We start from the raw sequence: 17,020 nt of genomic DNA, 5'->3' as shown, positions 1-17,020 counted from the left end.
TTACGGCTCAGATTAAAATGTATTTCTTTTTTTAATGTAAAAATTCATCAAACATTAGTTATTTAATTTAATTAGTCAGTAAAAGAAGTTTATAAATATGTTTAAGTAAAAAATATTATACAGAACATCCGACACATGTAAAAGTTACCTTTACTAGCGTTACGTATTCATTAATATTGTAAAATAGATGATTTAATAAAAGCCAAGACAAACCTACAAGATTAACCAAAAGATTCATTAAACAAAACTAATCATAACTGTTTCCTCTGCACAGCCAAGATGAATCATTAGAAAGCAGACTGGGTGCCGGGTGAGTGGAGGCAGAACACCTACAGGAAAGAAATAGACTCTACCTTGGTCACTAAACCAAACGCGTTGTGTATCTGTCCAGGCACCACCACGCGTGAGTCACCAACACCAGGCAGGAGGTGGAGGTGGTGGAGGAGAGAGGTGGTGGAGGAGGTGGAGGTGTTGGAGGAGGTGGAGGAGAGAGGTGGTGAAGGAGGAGGTGGAGGAGGAGGGATAATTTAAGGTCATCAGTGAGAGAAAAACATCCTTTGAGGTACACCAAGAGCTTTTGTATATTCTAAAGGGACATAACAGTGAGGGAGTTTGATGACATCTGCCCATCTAATTCCGTTTACAGCTGCACGAAAAGGGAGATTATTTACAGCTGCACAAAGAAGAAAGTTTATTTACAAGTACCCCAGTGAGTCAGTTCATTGTCACCTGCAGCGTTAGTAAGACCCTCCCACAGAACACGTGACAACTGTATGACCTTAAGCCCGTCACACTATTTTGAGACCGAGTTAGACCCTCACCCCAAAGGCAGAGTTCCACAAGTGTTAAATTCCGTCACAGTTGATAATTGTTGAAGTGTGCGTGCGTGTGTGTGTAGCTGAGGGGGTGACAGAGGCCACAGGTGCAGTAACCCTCTCAGAGCTACAGCACGTCGCACCCCCCCCCTTCAGAAAAGTGTTCATGCACGTCATCAACATCACTTATTATCAACTGAACCATTGGATATGTTCTACCATCCCTGGGTGATCGTAGCAACACCGTAATACCATCACACAACAGCTGATAACTAATTGGCTTCAAAGATTCATAATAGTTGATTGTTTAAACTTTAAACCATGAAAATTGAGAGTAGATGATTGGGTGACATCCAATTCAGAGGGCTGTAGTTGATTGGCTGAATGTAAAAATGTATAATACCTGATTGGCTGACCTTAAACTTTAGATCAGTTGATTGGTCGATGGTAACAATTATTTCTAGTTGATTGGTTGCTCAGATCATCAGAACTTAATCAATAGGTCAGTTACCTAGTACTATATGTCCACTATAGGCTCTACAACCACCCACTACATATTAACAAAATCATACAACTAATAATCCTTCAAGAAAGCGCAGATATCACAGAGAGCGAACGGGGTAACACACAGTAACGCCTTACACAAAAGATCCCTCAAGCAGCACCTCACTACAGTTCCTATACTGTATGTCAGCACTGCACGACCTGTCATATCAATGGCTGGGAATGATGGCTTGTATGTGAGGACTATAGTCATTAGTGAATCTAATAACAGTAAGAACCATAAAAGATCTATGCAATGTTTATATCGTTAACATAGAAGTTATTTACTCGCTATCTATCTATATAAAACAAAAGAAGTCTGTTTGTTTGTTTGTTTGTTTGTCCGCACGAGAATCTCGGAAACTACTTTACCGATCTGAAGTGATGATGGATGGTGTTATATGTAGTGATGATGGATGGTGTTATATGTAGTGATGATGGATGGTGTTATATGTAGTGATGATGGATGGTGTTATATGTATTGATGATGGGTGGTGTTATATGTAGTGATGATGGATGGTGTTATATGTAGTGATGATGGATGGTGTTATATGTAGTGTGATGATGGATGTGTTATATGTAGTGATGATGGATGGTGTTATATGTAGTGATGATGGGATGGTACTGTATGCAGTGATGATGGATGGTGTTATATGTAGTGATGATGGATGGTATTATATGTAGTGATGATGGATGGTATTATATGTAGTGATGATGGATGATGTTATATGGTGTTATATGTAGTGATGATGGATGGTGTTATATGTAGTGATGATGGACGGTGTTATATGTAGTGATGATGGATGGTGTTATATGTAGTGATGATGGATGGTGTTATATGTAGTGATGATGGATGGTGTTATATGTAGTGATGATATGTTATATGTAGTGATGATGGATGGTGTTATATGTAGTGATGATGGATGGTGTTATATGTAGTGATGATGGATGGTGTTATATGTAGTGATGATGGATGGTGTTATATGTAGTGATGATGGATGGTGTTATATGTAGTGATGATGGATGGTGTTATAAGTACACCTTTTCACATATCCGTTGAGACATTGTTACATAACTATTTGACAATTTTCATAACCGAATGACAGAACACATATCGAATGACAATCTAAAATAACTGTTGGTGGTCTGTCATTCTCCCATTGTTACATTCTCAAACTATATGTAGACTGTCGGTTTATTGTTCACGTCTGTCAACTTCATAACTTACGTCAATCACTTCCGTTAGCATGAACGAACAGTTATTTTAGATTGTCCTTCGATATGTGTTCTGTCATTCGGTTATGAAAATTGTCAAATAGTTATGTAACAATGTCTCAACGGATATGTGAGAAGGTGTAGTGATGATGGATGATGTTATACGTAGTGATGATGGGTGGTGTTATATGTAGTGATGATTAGACAATAAAATATAAACAGTTTAATGCTAAAAAAATATACTTTGCTGTACCGTTGTAATGAAAAACATGGTGGAACTTACATACACTGTTAATGAACTATTGATGGAAGAAGAAGTTTTGGGGACTGAACAGTGAGACAATGTGGAGCCTCCTGGAGGGTGGCGTCCTACCGTGGGCCTAGCGAATGAGCCGCTCGGAGGGCGGCGTTTCTGCTAGTAGTTTATAAAATATCAAGATAACTAAGTACAGTATAGGAACATTCAAGCCCTTTATGTGTATATTCTAATCCCCGGCACAAGAGAAATAAAAATTAATGGTCTGACGTGTAACAGTACAAGACATATGCCACTGTAAGTTGTACATCATAACTGTGGTCTCCATATTTCCCAGAACTGTCACCAAGATCTTTAAGAAGAACTAGGCGCTACAAAGCAGAGGTCAACTTCTTCATATCTTTCATTGTACGTAACATCTCTCATTACTAAACTCAGTTGTTCTGCATATTAGAAAAAATCATCTCTTATAAAATTATGTCAACGAGTTTAGAAGTTATGAAAAACAACAAAAAATACATAAGAAACAATATTGAAATCCATTACTCCATCGCACTCTGTGATATTAAATGCAATTAATATTCTTACAATAATACCCAAATATACTGCTGTTTAAAATCAAGAAATAATTACAGTACACTAAGATATAAAAGTAAATACAGTTTGGAGAATTTTTCAAGCATGCTTTGAAAACTATTCACTTCAGTATAGAATATTACTGAATATTTATGTTTACTGCAGTACACTAGACAGGTGAAGTGATCATGTCCTCACAGACTCTCACACCTACTGTTAACTTGAGCAGCTTCCTTTCAGTAAACAAAGGATCAAGAGGAGCATCACATCCACTGTAACAGGAGCATCACACCCACTGTAACAGGAGCATCACATCCGCTGTAACACTCCCCATTAATTCACTTTCTACACCACCTTGAGGCGTCTGGTGAGATTTACGGTACTGTTCATTCTTCTACTTTGACCTAATGACTTCTCTGAACTTTACACAATCTCCATTCATTCACGTGAACCCCAATTGCTGTATACTCTGAGATAGCATTAACTCATACATTGTTTCTAGTCGTCTGGTATTCAGTGGTTAAGTGGTTTTTTTCACGCCCAGCCGTCACCAGCCTTAACTTCTGCTCAGCCACACAGCCACACAATGGTTTACCTTCTTTAAAATTTAACTTACGAAACACTGCCATGCCAGTCCCACACTTTTCCTCCTAATAATTCAAGCAAAAGTGTTGAGTTACTTATCACTGCCTGCCTCTGGTGTGTGCAGGAAGGACTCACCGAGCTATCAGAGGAGAAGGAGGAGAACCTGGGGTAGCGGTTGATGTCGATGAAGGTGCCGTCCTTGTACCAGCGGACCTCTGGCATGGGTTCACCCGATATCTGAAGCACATGACAGAAAATAAATATACACTGCTCACTGCTGTACGAATATGTATGATCACTATCAGCTTGATATAACACAAATCCTTATGAAGTTACTCATCAAATATGTTTTGTTCTTCAGCAAGTGCATCCAGTACCTGAGCTTCAAGGGAGATGTGACCTCCTGGCATAGCGCGGACTTGGTGAGGTAGTGCCTTGGGCAGGTTGGGGTGCTCCACCGTGCGACCAACTCTGATGGGTCGTGGGGTCATCACCGCCTCTCCCCACCCGTACTTGTTTCTGGGCGTCACGCGGAACAGATACTCCCGGTCCTGCTTCAGGTTGTACACGTCGAAGGATGTGATCGGGGACACACCCAGCTGAGTGAGGAAAGAGAGAACATAAATTCAAAAGTTACAAGATAGATTGATAATCCTACATTAATACTATAGGAAACGATTGTTAACAATTACAATAATTCATCGAAATTTTGAGGCAGTACCTTCCTCTGCCGCCTCGCATCTACGTACCTCCTGCCAGCGGGCTTCTTCCCCTAGAATCCAGGCCTCCACCTTGTAGGCCGTGACGGTGACGCCGCCATGGTGCTCCGATTTACCCCAGTGGAGTGATACCCAGTTCTTGCCCACATCTCGAGCTTTAGGGGTGCCCACCATACCAGGGACATCTATGGTGGCAAGGTGTAATATGAAACATAGTTTTTGCATATTCTAACAAAATGCGTCATAAATATCAGTCAATGTTGCTTCTCCTCTAGCAACACACTGTCAACAATACTGACTTATGATATAAACATACACAAAATAAACAGGCAAACAAAACAAGTGGTTAAGACTGCTATGTTGAACAAACAAGCGGCGCCAGAACGTCATACCTCTGATGAACCTGCCGGAGGTAAGTCTCTTCTCCTCTATCATTACTTTACTGCCGGGGAACTTCTCGTCGCGGCCCCTCGGTGAGAAGCTGCGTGACCTGAAGCCTTCCCTCACCTGCACAAACACATAACATTCTCATAGTTGTTTACTTATTTAGAACTCAAACATCCCTCCTTCTCACCCAAAGATTCTTTGTACCATAATTTCATTAGTTATAATGAAGTTTCAAAGACTTCTTAATGTCACAATAAGCTTTGTGAGTGTACAGTATATATTCAAATCCTAATGGACATATAAGTCTTCATCTATAGCCTGTAAATGAAAGACATATTGTTTAAATTCACCTTGACGCTGCAGTAGGCTCTGACGGTGCCGTTGATGTTCTTGGCCTCGACAGTGTAGGTGCCGGAGTCCGTGAACTGAGCCTCCCGGATTATCAGTGTGTGGTGGTTATCCCGGACTGACTTGTGGGCACGGAAGGTGTTGGAGACATCATGGGAACCCTTCAGCCAGGTCACTGTGAGAACAACACCAACATAATTGGTTTGAAACTTCAGGTAATATTAATTAAAATTTAGTTTGGCTCCAACTGGCAAAAAGTGAGAAACATTCTCATAAGTTATGAAGTAATGGTGCAGACATCTGCCTGCAGGACTCGGGCTAGTGACCTCCGGCCACATCCTCGGTCTGTCCCCGTCACCCTATCCCATCGCCGTAGACTGTAATGTTGATTAAGATGGGGAGATGGAATAATAAAACAGTTTGCCAACACAGTGAAGGGATTATCGTGACGGTGGGGTGCGCTGACCCCACCACCAACAACTTCATCCTGATCACCAAGGAGAGCATCCACCTTATCACTGACTTATCTTACATCACTAGACGCATCACACCACCCTGTGGGTAGCATCCACCAACACACGTCGTGCACATCACATCTAACTGTACTCTTAAGTAAATTTGTCTCACGTAGGACTCTTTTGCTCTACTAAAAATGGACTTAAGATTTTACATATCTCAACAACTTGAGAAGATGATTAAGTACAATACTGTTCTGTACTAAAGTAATTAAGACTAAACTTTCCCTTCATCATGGTGTGACTTACCCCTGGGTGTAGGCTCGCCCTGGACGGCGCACGAGAGGCGGAGTTCCTCGTCCCTCAAGATGGTCATCATACTCTCAGGGCGGATGGTGAAGGTCGGGGCTCGCATGTCCATCTCCGCCCCCTCTACCGTTAATGGCCGACGAGGCTTTGGATCACCGAAGGAGACGCTGCTCATGGTATACGTTTGACCATACCTGTAAAAGTTAAACTCTCAGAGCGCAGTATGGTGTTAGTGTCTCTCTTAAAACAAGACTAAATATTTTGTGCTCTTAAAGAGTCATACCAAGAATTCAAAGTTAGGCTGATAGTGTTTATGAACCCCGAGTGTAAATTAGATATCTACAGCGCGTCTATGGACCTAAAGTGTTAGTGCTTTGACATAAATATGATCAGAAAGTTCAGGTGTGTGATGGAGATACAGTATATATGTATATCTGCCAACACAGATGCAGTTTTGTACATGTGTAAGGTCATAAGATATACTTTAAGCCAATTAACAAATTATTAACATCTTCCTCCTTCCCCCCAAAACACACACACACACACACAGGCTACAAAGTACTCCTGTGCCAACTCATATCCCTTGATAGGCCCGTAACATTGATCACCGGAGTTTTGTGTCAGTCTTTCTACCTCCTCTACACCACACCACCTGTCCAGCTGTAGCCTTGTGGCGGCGAGATCCATAACATGCAAACTAAACACAATCGCCACAATGAGTAAAAGAATACTTTATGGAATGCAAGTTTTATTTCATCTATGAACAGTTATGAGGAGAGTTTATGTGGTATCTGATATTCTTTATGAAATGGGTCAGGATCCATATATTAAAACCAGCCTTTTTCTATACATAAGCCCAGGACCAAACCTCAAAAATGACACAGTGAATGGATGAAGAAACACATAGTGATCGTGTACAAACTTGTTGGTGATCTTGCAGGAGTAGCAACCCAGGTCCTTGGCGGTGACTTGGAACACGGTGAGGGTGTGAGTCCCTCCTGTCGCTGATATGCGGAACTTGCCGGAGGGATGAAGCGGCCGCCCGTTGAAGAGCCACAGTACCTCTGGTGGCGGTGAACCTGCAACACCCAGCACACATTACTGAACACTTCATATAATGTATGCAGCTATTTCTATATAACATAATATGTACAATATAATAATGGATGCCCCTCGTGTAACGAGGATGGCCGACCCAAGGGCCACCTAGGGATGAATTTGTTTAAGGTGTAGAAGCTGTCGCCAACACAACAGCCGCATACTGAGTTAATGAGCTGAATGACCCAGTGTCAAGGAATAGTCCGAGTAGACCGGACAACTCACCAACTGCACTGGCTAACCATTACCCCGAACACGATCCGCCAATCAATTAACATCCAGGTTCCCAATTACTGCTGGGTAGACAGAGGCAAATGGCGTAAAGAAACTTGCCCATAGCTTCACCCTGCCCGGGGATCGAACCCGGGTCCGCTCGCTTGCGAGGCGAACATGCTGATCATTACACCACATGTCACCATGTATAGTATGCAGATACATAGACAAACATCAAAAGTGGTAAAGTCAGACTAAAAATTATAAAACGTGGAGATTAAACACGGAACCTAAAAACACCTTGACCTAGAGGCTTAATGTTGTGTTCTTTCAGTATGAAGGAGAGGGAAGGGCCAGGCACCAGGGATGAGGCTGTGTCCTGGAGCAAATGCTGTAGACGAGGTACCTTTAAACACGAAGAGGAGAACCTGACGCTCCACACACACACACACACACACACACACACACACACACACACACACACACACACACCTACACCACCTACACCAGGGGAGAGAGGGCTGAACCCCTTCACTACACTGTCCTGTGGACCAAGGTGAACTCATCCCCAACATTAAGGGGAGTAATCAGGAGTTAAAGTTGGTATTATACTATCTTGTATCTGTGTGTGTCTGTATGTATCTGTGTGTGTCTGTATCTGTGTGTGTCTGTATCTGTGTGTGTCTGTATCTGTGTGTGTCTGTATGTAAAGATGTTTATTGTGTCTGTAAGCTTAAAAACTGTCACGTCACCTCTGAACCTTAACTACAACACGTACATAACTTCTGATGTTTTGGGGAGAATATCAATACCTCTTTAACACACCTGAATTATTGGACTTGTTTGAAATCATTATGACAGAAATTTCAATGTTCACAAACACACAATAACTGTCGTCTTTAAATACATATCCCAAAAAACATTATCGCACCATCGTTTGATTCCCTGATACAAACCCTGGAAAGAGAAGGAGAGAGAGAGAGAGAGAGAGTTGGGTCGTACCTGCCACAGAGACCTGGAGGGTGAGAGTGCCGTTCTCCTGAACATATTGGTCACACAGTTCAGAGACGAAGCGTGGAGCCTCGCTGTCGTCGGGTCGGTCGTCATTCTTGCCTGATGGAGGATGAGAGGGTGAAGGTAGGAGTCTGAGATGCTAATGGACTCACACATACGAAATATGACACAGCCTTTGGTAAATTTCACTTATAAACTTTACCATTAATCGCCTATATACAATACTAATATTTACAGTTAATGCCAAAATCACTAAGTAAATAATGTATACAACTTATCATTAAAATACAGGGTCATGTTTTTATTCGAGAACCCTACATGACTGTACTTCAGGACATGGAAGCTCCCACAAGAACTGAATATATATAATAATGTTTAGTTTGACGAAATGAACAAAACATTACAATTTATTCAGAATATTCTACACAAACACACGAACTCTCCATTTTAACTTGAAGTGCATTACAATATAGCATCAGCAAATATAAAATGAGTATAAGGTTTGTGTACAGTAACACCACTCATCTTGTATTGACTGATTGGTAAAATAATATAACAAAAATGCCAAATCATAAGACAAAATATTGGGTGTTAAGAATTACAAAAACTTTCATCATTCCATAAGAAATTATAATTACCAACACAAGTAAATATTCTCCTTAGATAGAAATAATTTACTGAAGTTTTGGTTTAGTGAGATTAAGTTACCCAAAATGGTGAGAAATAGGAGAAAAAACAGTTACAGTGTGGAGGTGGTGTAGGAGGGAGGAGACGCTGGTGGTATAAGAGAGAAACCAGGTTCATCCTCTTCCTCAGAGTGTACAGTAAGTGGACTGGCCTGAGGGTCATTTAGTACCATGCTAAATATAAGACTAAAGATCAAGGAGGAAGAATATAGTCTACTGTTTAACTTTATACTCACGTTCTTTCTCCAGGAGAGCTGAGGAGTCAACAGATAAGATTAACATCAAGTTCCATCAATCAAGTTTTACATTATATTCACCACACACACAACACTCTCATCTACCCCCCTAATCCATCCCACAAAACAACAAGAGACAAGTTGATATGTTGTCACAGACCAACTGTTGTGACCAACCAGTTGTTGTCACAGATCAGCTGTTGTGACCAACCAGTTGTTGTCATAGATCAGCTGTTGTCACCAACCAGTTGTTGTCACAGACCAACTGTTGTGACCAACCAATTGTTGTCACAGATCAGCTGTTGTGACCAACCAGTTGTTGTCATAGATCAGCTGTTCTAATGAGGACTAAATTACAAAACAGACCAAACAAACTAAATCTTCTGGATAAGCTTCAACAAACCCTAATATTCATTTTTTGAGGAGAGATTAATTAGTTGTGTATGTAACTCCAAGTTTAATACACATAGTTTTTCTTTCCATAAGTAAAATAAATAGTCACAATTATACAAATATCTAAATTAATATTGCTTACGTTAATGGCGCTTCTGTCTAAAATTAACATTTACCTAATCTACATTCTTCAGTGCAAACTAATGTTATTCATAATGAGCCTTTGACAGCTTTCTTGGGTTAGCCTAGGTCGAGTAGACTAAATATTTACCTTTGTTTGTATGATTGCACTGTCTCTATACATGCTGAGCCAATGTGAACATGTATGGCGGTTATTCAAACAAACATCTATCTATCTATATACAGTATTTGACAGTTTTCAGATAACATTGTTACCCTTCACATATAACTAACATTCTCTATATATATTATCTGGTGAAGAAAACGACATCGGCGCTTACCCTGAACTTGAACAATTCCGGATATCTCGTCACGGTAGACTCTGTTCTCAGCGTGGCAGGTGTAAGTGCCGGAGTCAGCAGAACGCGGGGAGCTGATGGTCAGTTTACCTGTAAAGGTAATATAATAATATGGTAAAATACGTACAGAAGTTATATAGAAAACAGATAAACATATAAATGGTGTCATTATTGAGGCAGAGTAAATAAGATATACTGTATTGCACAGTGTTTATTTTTATTTAAATAACATAAATAAGTGTTGAAATTACAATAAAAATCTAAAGTATTTTCGTTGGTTTGTGCAACTTATACTGTCCTTAAGACATATTCCTCATCGTCAACAGGTCACCTAAATAGTCGGTAATATTGTAATAAAATTAGTTTTCTATTGAAACGAAGATTACCATTTTTAACATTGTTACATCAGAAACTTATTTCAAAATCACTTAAAAGACACAAGTAAATACCATCTGTGTTTACATCACACCATAAAATTTGGGTAGAATGTACTTCCACGGTCGTACAAGTTACTTAAAGTGAAATCAAGAGATTCATATTACGCTCAATAACCCATAAAACATGTAGCAATGACTTCTTTATTGAGTCCCCCCTCTGGGACGTCCGTTTTCCCACCACTTCAGTTTGCCCGAGACCTCCGTTTTTTCTTGTGTACCTCAGAGACTCTAATATCTCTTAATATCTCATATGATGTTCGGAGATTTAATATTGAGAGCGAATGCATATGTATTACATTAAGTTAGATATATCTACTTACAGATGAAACATTCAAGATCCCTTGTAAGTGATGTATTAACTTTAAGTAGAATTGTCTAATAAGTTCAGTGTAGAGTTTGCCAGTCTAGGTGATGTATCCTGATATCGTCCTTGGGGACGCCCTGAGTTTCCAATTGCAACTGAAGTTAGTTTATTTGATTCCCAGTCATCAGAGAATCTGATGTTTGTATTGAAATTATTGTCAATTTTGTATTTTGGAAAGTAATTAATCTCCTGAAAGAATATGTCAGTCTCTTATTGTCCTAAGATCTAGCGGCAAACTATCAGTAGGCCCTTGTTCGTGTTTTGATGAAGTTATAAGAAAGACGTTGTCAGCTTGTGTGTTTGAAGTCAATTTCAGTATTGCCGTGCAAGCTCGAATACTGGTTAAATTGTAAACAATAGACTGATTTTCATAGCCAAATGTACAGCAACTGATTTAAATGAACATGTATGTAAAGGCGTGAAGTGGCCCCCTTCGACGTGCCTAAGTTGCCATTAGCTTCGTATATAACTGTGTGCACGGGAGAGAGAGCCACTTTTCTGATGCTCCCTCATCGTATCTCAGGTATGAAACGAGTGCCTCGCGCCACCATATTAAGTGAAGTTAACTCAGTTGAACTTTGTTGAATATCGGTGTTCATGTTTTAACATAGTTGAAAGTCTCATGTGCCAAGTAAGAAATAACATAACTTAAACATCGTCTGTGTCGATGCCATGCGTCTTCCTTGCCAGACGCATGTGATTATTTGTAATTGAGTTTACACTTTTCTGACGCTCCCTCATCATATCTCAGATTATTGAATAGACCACGGGTAGTCGTCGTATGCCAGGACGACGTCCACCATCAGAATGGAGCTGGATGAAGGCTGTTAAGATCTGACAACATTGTCTAACACAGTGGTGTGCTGAGATGAAGAACTTACTTACAGCAAGCTGTTCAGAGGAGATGGCCAGAATGTGTTTGTTGTCCACGTGTTGATCTCATGTGTGGAGTAAATAAAGCCAGCTCATAAGCATTGTTTTGAGTCCACAACTATAAGTAGAGTTACTTATTGGGTATACTATTCATCCGATTATCCAAGTACGTAATCAGTAGTATGGGTTTCTGGAGTGACCAAATGTATGAGGGTCAGCACTTTACTTGTTGGCGAATGTAACAAAGTAGTGCAAGGAGGCTCTTAGTCCTGGTGCTATTGAAGCATTAATGTGGTGCTAATACTAAGAGTCCTGCTAATAAATAAGAGTTAAATTCTCAAGTAACCTGTAAGGGTGGTGCTCAGTTATGTCTCTGTTACGCACTTTGGCAGAGTGTTCCAAGAGTTCACAACCCTCACTCAGGAAAAGCTTGCCATAACAATTTTAAATGTGGCTCCTTCAACCTTAAGCTGTGACCACTAGTGGAGCGGGTATCCGTCAGGTCCAGATATGGACATTTGACTGAGTAATGTCCCCTGAGGTGTTTACACACTTCTATTAGCTAGGCAGTTGCAGGCATTCTAATCTCTCTGGGTAACTGAGGTTCCATACTACAGGCACCAGTCTGGTGGGCCTCCTTTTTTACATTTTCAATCAACTGACAGTCCCTAGCATATCTCAAGGACCAGACGGGGTGACAGTATTCCAAACGAGGATGCACCTCACTTTCTAAGAGCGTTACAAGGGACGGATCATCTAGCTATCTGAACGACCTTCTTATACGACCTACTAGCTTAATCGCTAGATTCACCTTCTTCTCACAATGACCTCTCAACTTCAATTCTTTGTCAACATACACACAGGTCTTTTTCACATTCGGGTGGGACATGTGATACGCCTCCAGCACCATTGTGGCATTCCTTTACTAGGATGTTTCATAGTAAATGTTCTATCGTGACGTCTCTTATAATGCTGTCTAGTATTTTACACACAATGCTGGTCAAACTGACCGGCCTATAAATAATTATTTGTGGAGTGACGATCTCCTTGTTGAATATAGGAGTCACATATGCTGTTTTCCAGTCGATGAAGATCTTTTGCATATTCTTGCATCTGCAGAACAGGATTTTAAGAGGCTCGGCAAGCTTGTTGCACATCTCTCTTAGCTCTTTGGGATGCACGCTGTCAGGGTGAGGGTTCTTATGAACATTTAGCTTTGACAATTTGTTTCTAATACACTCTTGTGAGAACAAAATGTGTTATTGCTGTGTCAAACCATCTTTTACGAAACGCAGGGAGATTGTTTGCACCCTCTTGCGTAAACATTGAGAATTTTTGTTAATGCCTGGTTTGAGTCTCAGCTCTGATACAACTAATACACCAACACGCGTCTTTAATTTCGACTTTATGTAATGGTAGAAAACCTGACCTCACTTGCAATCAACCTCTGGAACTCTTTTTTTCAGCCTCTCTACTCTCGGATTTTGCTTGGTTCCTGGACCTGACATACATCCTCCTGTCCTGCTCATCATTTGTCTCCACCCATCTTTGAATTTCTGAGATTTCTTCTTAACCTTGTCAACCACTGAATGGTTCATGTGTAACGAGTTATTTGTATTCCTGGAGCCAGTAGGCATATATTTATCAATCAAATTGTTCACTTTACTGGCTGTGATGTTCAGGGTAGTATCCATATTCTTGTTTACCAGTGAGTCAGGCCAGTGAATACTCCTAACTCCTCCCGCATCCTCTCATAATCACCACTGTAATATTTGAACCTTGGTCTGCTTTTATCATGAACCAAGTAATAGTTAAGTCTGAAGGACAATGTCCATGATGTCTGATGTCGACAGGTCCAGCGGTTTGGGTGTTTATTCCCCTCTATAGTAAGTCAGATCTTTAACATGTTAGAGTAGAAACTTCTCTCAGAGTTTCTCCATAAAGATTAGCAAGAATATTTAGGTCATTCGGTCCACTTCTGACATCTGTGAGTAGGAAATTATTATCATTTATATTTGCGGCATTAATGATACAGTAGTAAAATTAAATGATAAACAAGAAGTACTCACAGATGCCCTCCTCGGTGATGGTGGTCTGGAAGCGTAGGGAGGCGGGCAGCTTGTCGGCGTCCTTCAGCCAGGTAATCTTAGGCTCTGGGAAGCCAATTACGTGACATGACAACACCAGCTCGTCGTCCTCACTCACGTAACGTTCTGAAACACCAACAACAAACTCTAGTAACGTCCAGATGCTCACATTTCTTTATTCAACATAAACTAGAAAAAAAAGGTCCAAGATATTTCCTTCAATACTCCAGCTGTTCCTCGGACTTCTTTATTTCATTAACTGGAAAATATAATATTTAAGTTATAATACAATGAAAGTTTAAGTGGTAGAGAGTGAGTGTATTGTGAGAGGGATGGAACAGGAGTGCACTGTGAGAGTGAGGGAACACGAGTGTAGCATGAGAGGGAAGGAACAAGGGTGTATCAAGAGAGGAGGGAACACGAGTGTATCGTGAGAGGGAGGGAACACGAGTGTATCGTGAGAGGGAGGGAACACGAATGTATCGTGAGAGGGAGGGAACACGAGTGTATCGTGAGAGAGAGGGAATACGAGTGAATCGTGAGAGAGAGGGAACACGAGTGTATCGTGAGAGGGAGGGAACACGAGTGTATCGTGAGAGAGAGGGAATACGAGTGAATCGTGAGAGGGAGGGAACACGAGTGTATCGTGAGAGGGAGGGAACACGAGTGTATCGTGAGAGAGAGGGAATACGAGTGAATCGTGAGAGAGAGGGAACACGAGTGTATCGTGAGAGAGAGGGAACACGAGTGTATCGTGAGAGAGAGGGAATACGAGTGAATCGTGAGAGAGAGGGAACACGAGTGTATCGTGAGAGAGAGGGAATACGAGTGAATCGTGAGAGGGAGGGAACACGAGTGTATCGTGAGAGGGAGGGAACACGAGTGTATCGTGAGAGAGAGGGAATACGAGTGAATCGTGAGAGAGAGGGAACACGAGTGAATCGTGAGAGAGAGGGAACACGAGTGTATCGTGAGAGAGAGGGAATACGAGTGAATCGTGAGAGAGAGGGAACACGAGTGTATCGTGAGAGGGAGGGAACACGAGTGTATCGTGAGAGAGAGGGAATACGAGTGAATCGTGAGAGGGAGGGAACACGAGTGTATCGTGAGAGAGAGGGGAAAATTTTTTACATATTTTCGAAATAATTTTTTTGTATTTCCTGGACCAATCAGACAGCTTCATTCCATGGACCAATTAGAGAGCTTTTCCAAGTTTAGAAGCTCCTAAAGTTATTGGTAGCCAGAGCTCCATTAGCATGGATAAAGAACTTAAAAAAAAGTTTTCTTTTTGTTTCTAAAACTATCCCTACTAACGTGTTGGGGGGGCAAGTGTTGACTTTACACCTTGACTGATCACCGATTAATTACCTGGTTCGTATGTTTCGGGAGGTGGGGGAGGGATGGACCAAGCGAAGCTGCCGGTTAGGAATTTCAAGGCCGCCAGTCTGTGTGGTTTATAAGTGACGGACTGTACCACATAGACTGGTGGTGAAAGGGGGCCCCCTGTACATACCTCGTAGACTGGTGGTGAAGGTGGGCGGGCTGGGCTTGTGGTCCTCCTCGCCCTTCACTCTGAGGTCACAGGTGGTGGAGGCGCGGCCATGGCGGTTTTTGGCGGTGCAGGTGTACTCGCCGGAGTCACCACGGCAGGTGTGGCTCAGCTCCAGCGACGCCACGCCCTCATAGTTAACAATCTGATGCAGAGAATTAACATTTTGGAAAACAATATAAAAAGGAGCAAGAATAAGATGTCTTTTATACGTTTTCCTGTCCAGCTGATCAGTCATTCATCCTCACATATGAACTTTTTGGAAGACAGTCACACTTACAGACAGGAAAACAGTGCCACTAATACTCGCTAAGAAGATGCAAGAGGTTCAGTATCACACAAACTTTAATGAACGTTGACTATTTTTACTCCTCAAATCCCTCTTAACTAGACAATATACTGGACATAAATATTTAATCACACACCTTCTAGTCTTCCCACCTTGACAACAGCAATTTTCTTATAAAATAGGAAGTAAATTCTAGCCTCTGGATTTAGCTAAGGGCCAATTCCAATTCACGGGTCACTGTTGTCATGTAGTTTACTTATTGGATATTTTCACACAATTATCTGTGCATCTAGAGTCTAGACAGAGACTTAATCCAGGTGAAACGTAATGTTCAGAATACAGTACCAGCCAGGGCCAGAGCGCAGGAGATGACTTTTGAATGGTTATGTTACAATATAATACACTCACTTTCATTCTCTCATCCTCCTTGATGGGGTAGCCGCCCTTGAACCACTCAATCTCAGGATGTTCCTCCTCGGCAGGATAGAGGATGTTGCAGGAAAGGCGAACTCTGGTACCCTTCACCGTCTGTCGGTCCTGTAGCTTGGTGCTGAACTTGGGTCGTCTCCTGGGGTCACGGCGGCTGATGACTTCACTCTGAGGGACCACAAACACCATCAAGTTACACCAACAAATCAGAATGGAAAAACTTAACAATACTTAAATCTGTTTCTCAACTACAGTAATATTTGTTTAAAAAAATTACTTGATTATAACGAAAAAGTAAATTAATCAAAAGTAATATTTCCAAGACACCTCAAACTGGAGGTATTAGAACGCACCAAACTGGCTCAAGTAAGTTACGATACTAAGAAGGAGGCCTAAGTGTTGCTGGAATTACACTGACACGGCCGTAACTAATTATGGTCTAACCTAAGTATAAAAACAAACAGATCTTGCAGTACTCAGACACTGGTTAAGATCTACAGTGTAAAGGGTATCTCAGAGGTCCTGTTGTACCAAAGGATTTTGTTCTTAATTCCTAAACCAATAACTGACACTGATGTCCAGGGGATTGGGGTATGGGTACTCGCATCTACCCTGTGGACCCGTAAATGTGTTCAACCGCTTATTGTGAAAAAACTAATAGTATA

The 17,020-nt window shown here is 41.2% G+C and overlaps 1 protein-coding gene across 1 annotated transcript in view; it reads right to left on the bottom strand.

Annotated features, from left to right (window-relative positions):
* The window catches only part of LOC121855202 (trichohyalin-like), a 67,860-nt gene that overhangs the window by 41,973 nt on the left and 8,867 nt on the right, over positions 1-17,020 (bottom strand). The window contains exons 6-19 of the mRNA XM_042350068.1: positions 16,335-16,523; positions 15,602-15,782; positions 14,071-14,214; positions 10,310-10,417; positions 9,456-9,473; positions 8,522-8,632; positions 7,131-7,287; positions 6,209-6,402; positions 5,447-5,619; positions 5,102-5,216; positions 4,740-4,894; positions 4,368-4,589; positions 4,126-4,227; positions 354-383 (exon numbers count right to left, since the gene is read on the bottom strand). Coding sequence (XP_042206002.1) covers positions 354-383; positions 4,126-4,227; positions 4,368-4,589; positions 4,740-4,894; positions 5,102-5,216; positions 5,447-5,619; positions 6,209-6,402; positions 7,131-7,287; positions 8,522-8,632; positions 9,456-9,473; positions 10,310-10,417; positions 14,071-14,214; positions 15,602-15,782; positions 16,335-16,523 — 1,899 coding nt within the window. The remainder of the gene's footprint in view (positions 1-353; positions 384-4,125; positions 4,228-4,367; positions 4,590-4,739; positions 4,895-5,101; positions 5,217-5,446; positions 5,620-6,208; positions 6,403-7,130; positions 7,288-8,521; positions 8,633-9,455; positions 9,474-10,309; positions 10,418-14,070; positions 14,215-15,601; positions 15,783-16,334; positions 16,524-17,020) is intronic.

Source organism: Homarus americanus, unplaced genomic scaffold, assembly GCF_018991925.1.
Source record: "Homarus americanus isolate GMGI-L3 unplaced genomic scaffold, GMGI_Hamer_2.0 scaffold40730, whole genome shotgun sequence".
NCBI lineage: Eukaryota > Metazoa > Arthropoda > Malacostraca > Decapoda > Nephropidae > Homarus > Homarus americanus.
The sequence above is the reverse complement of the archived record's forward strand: the minus strand, read 5'-3'. Positions and strand labels throughout refer to the sequence as shown.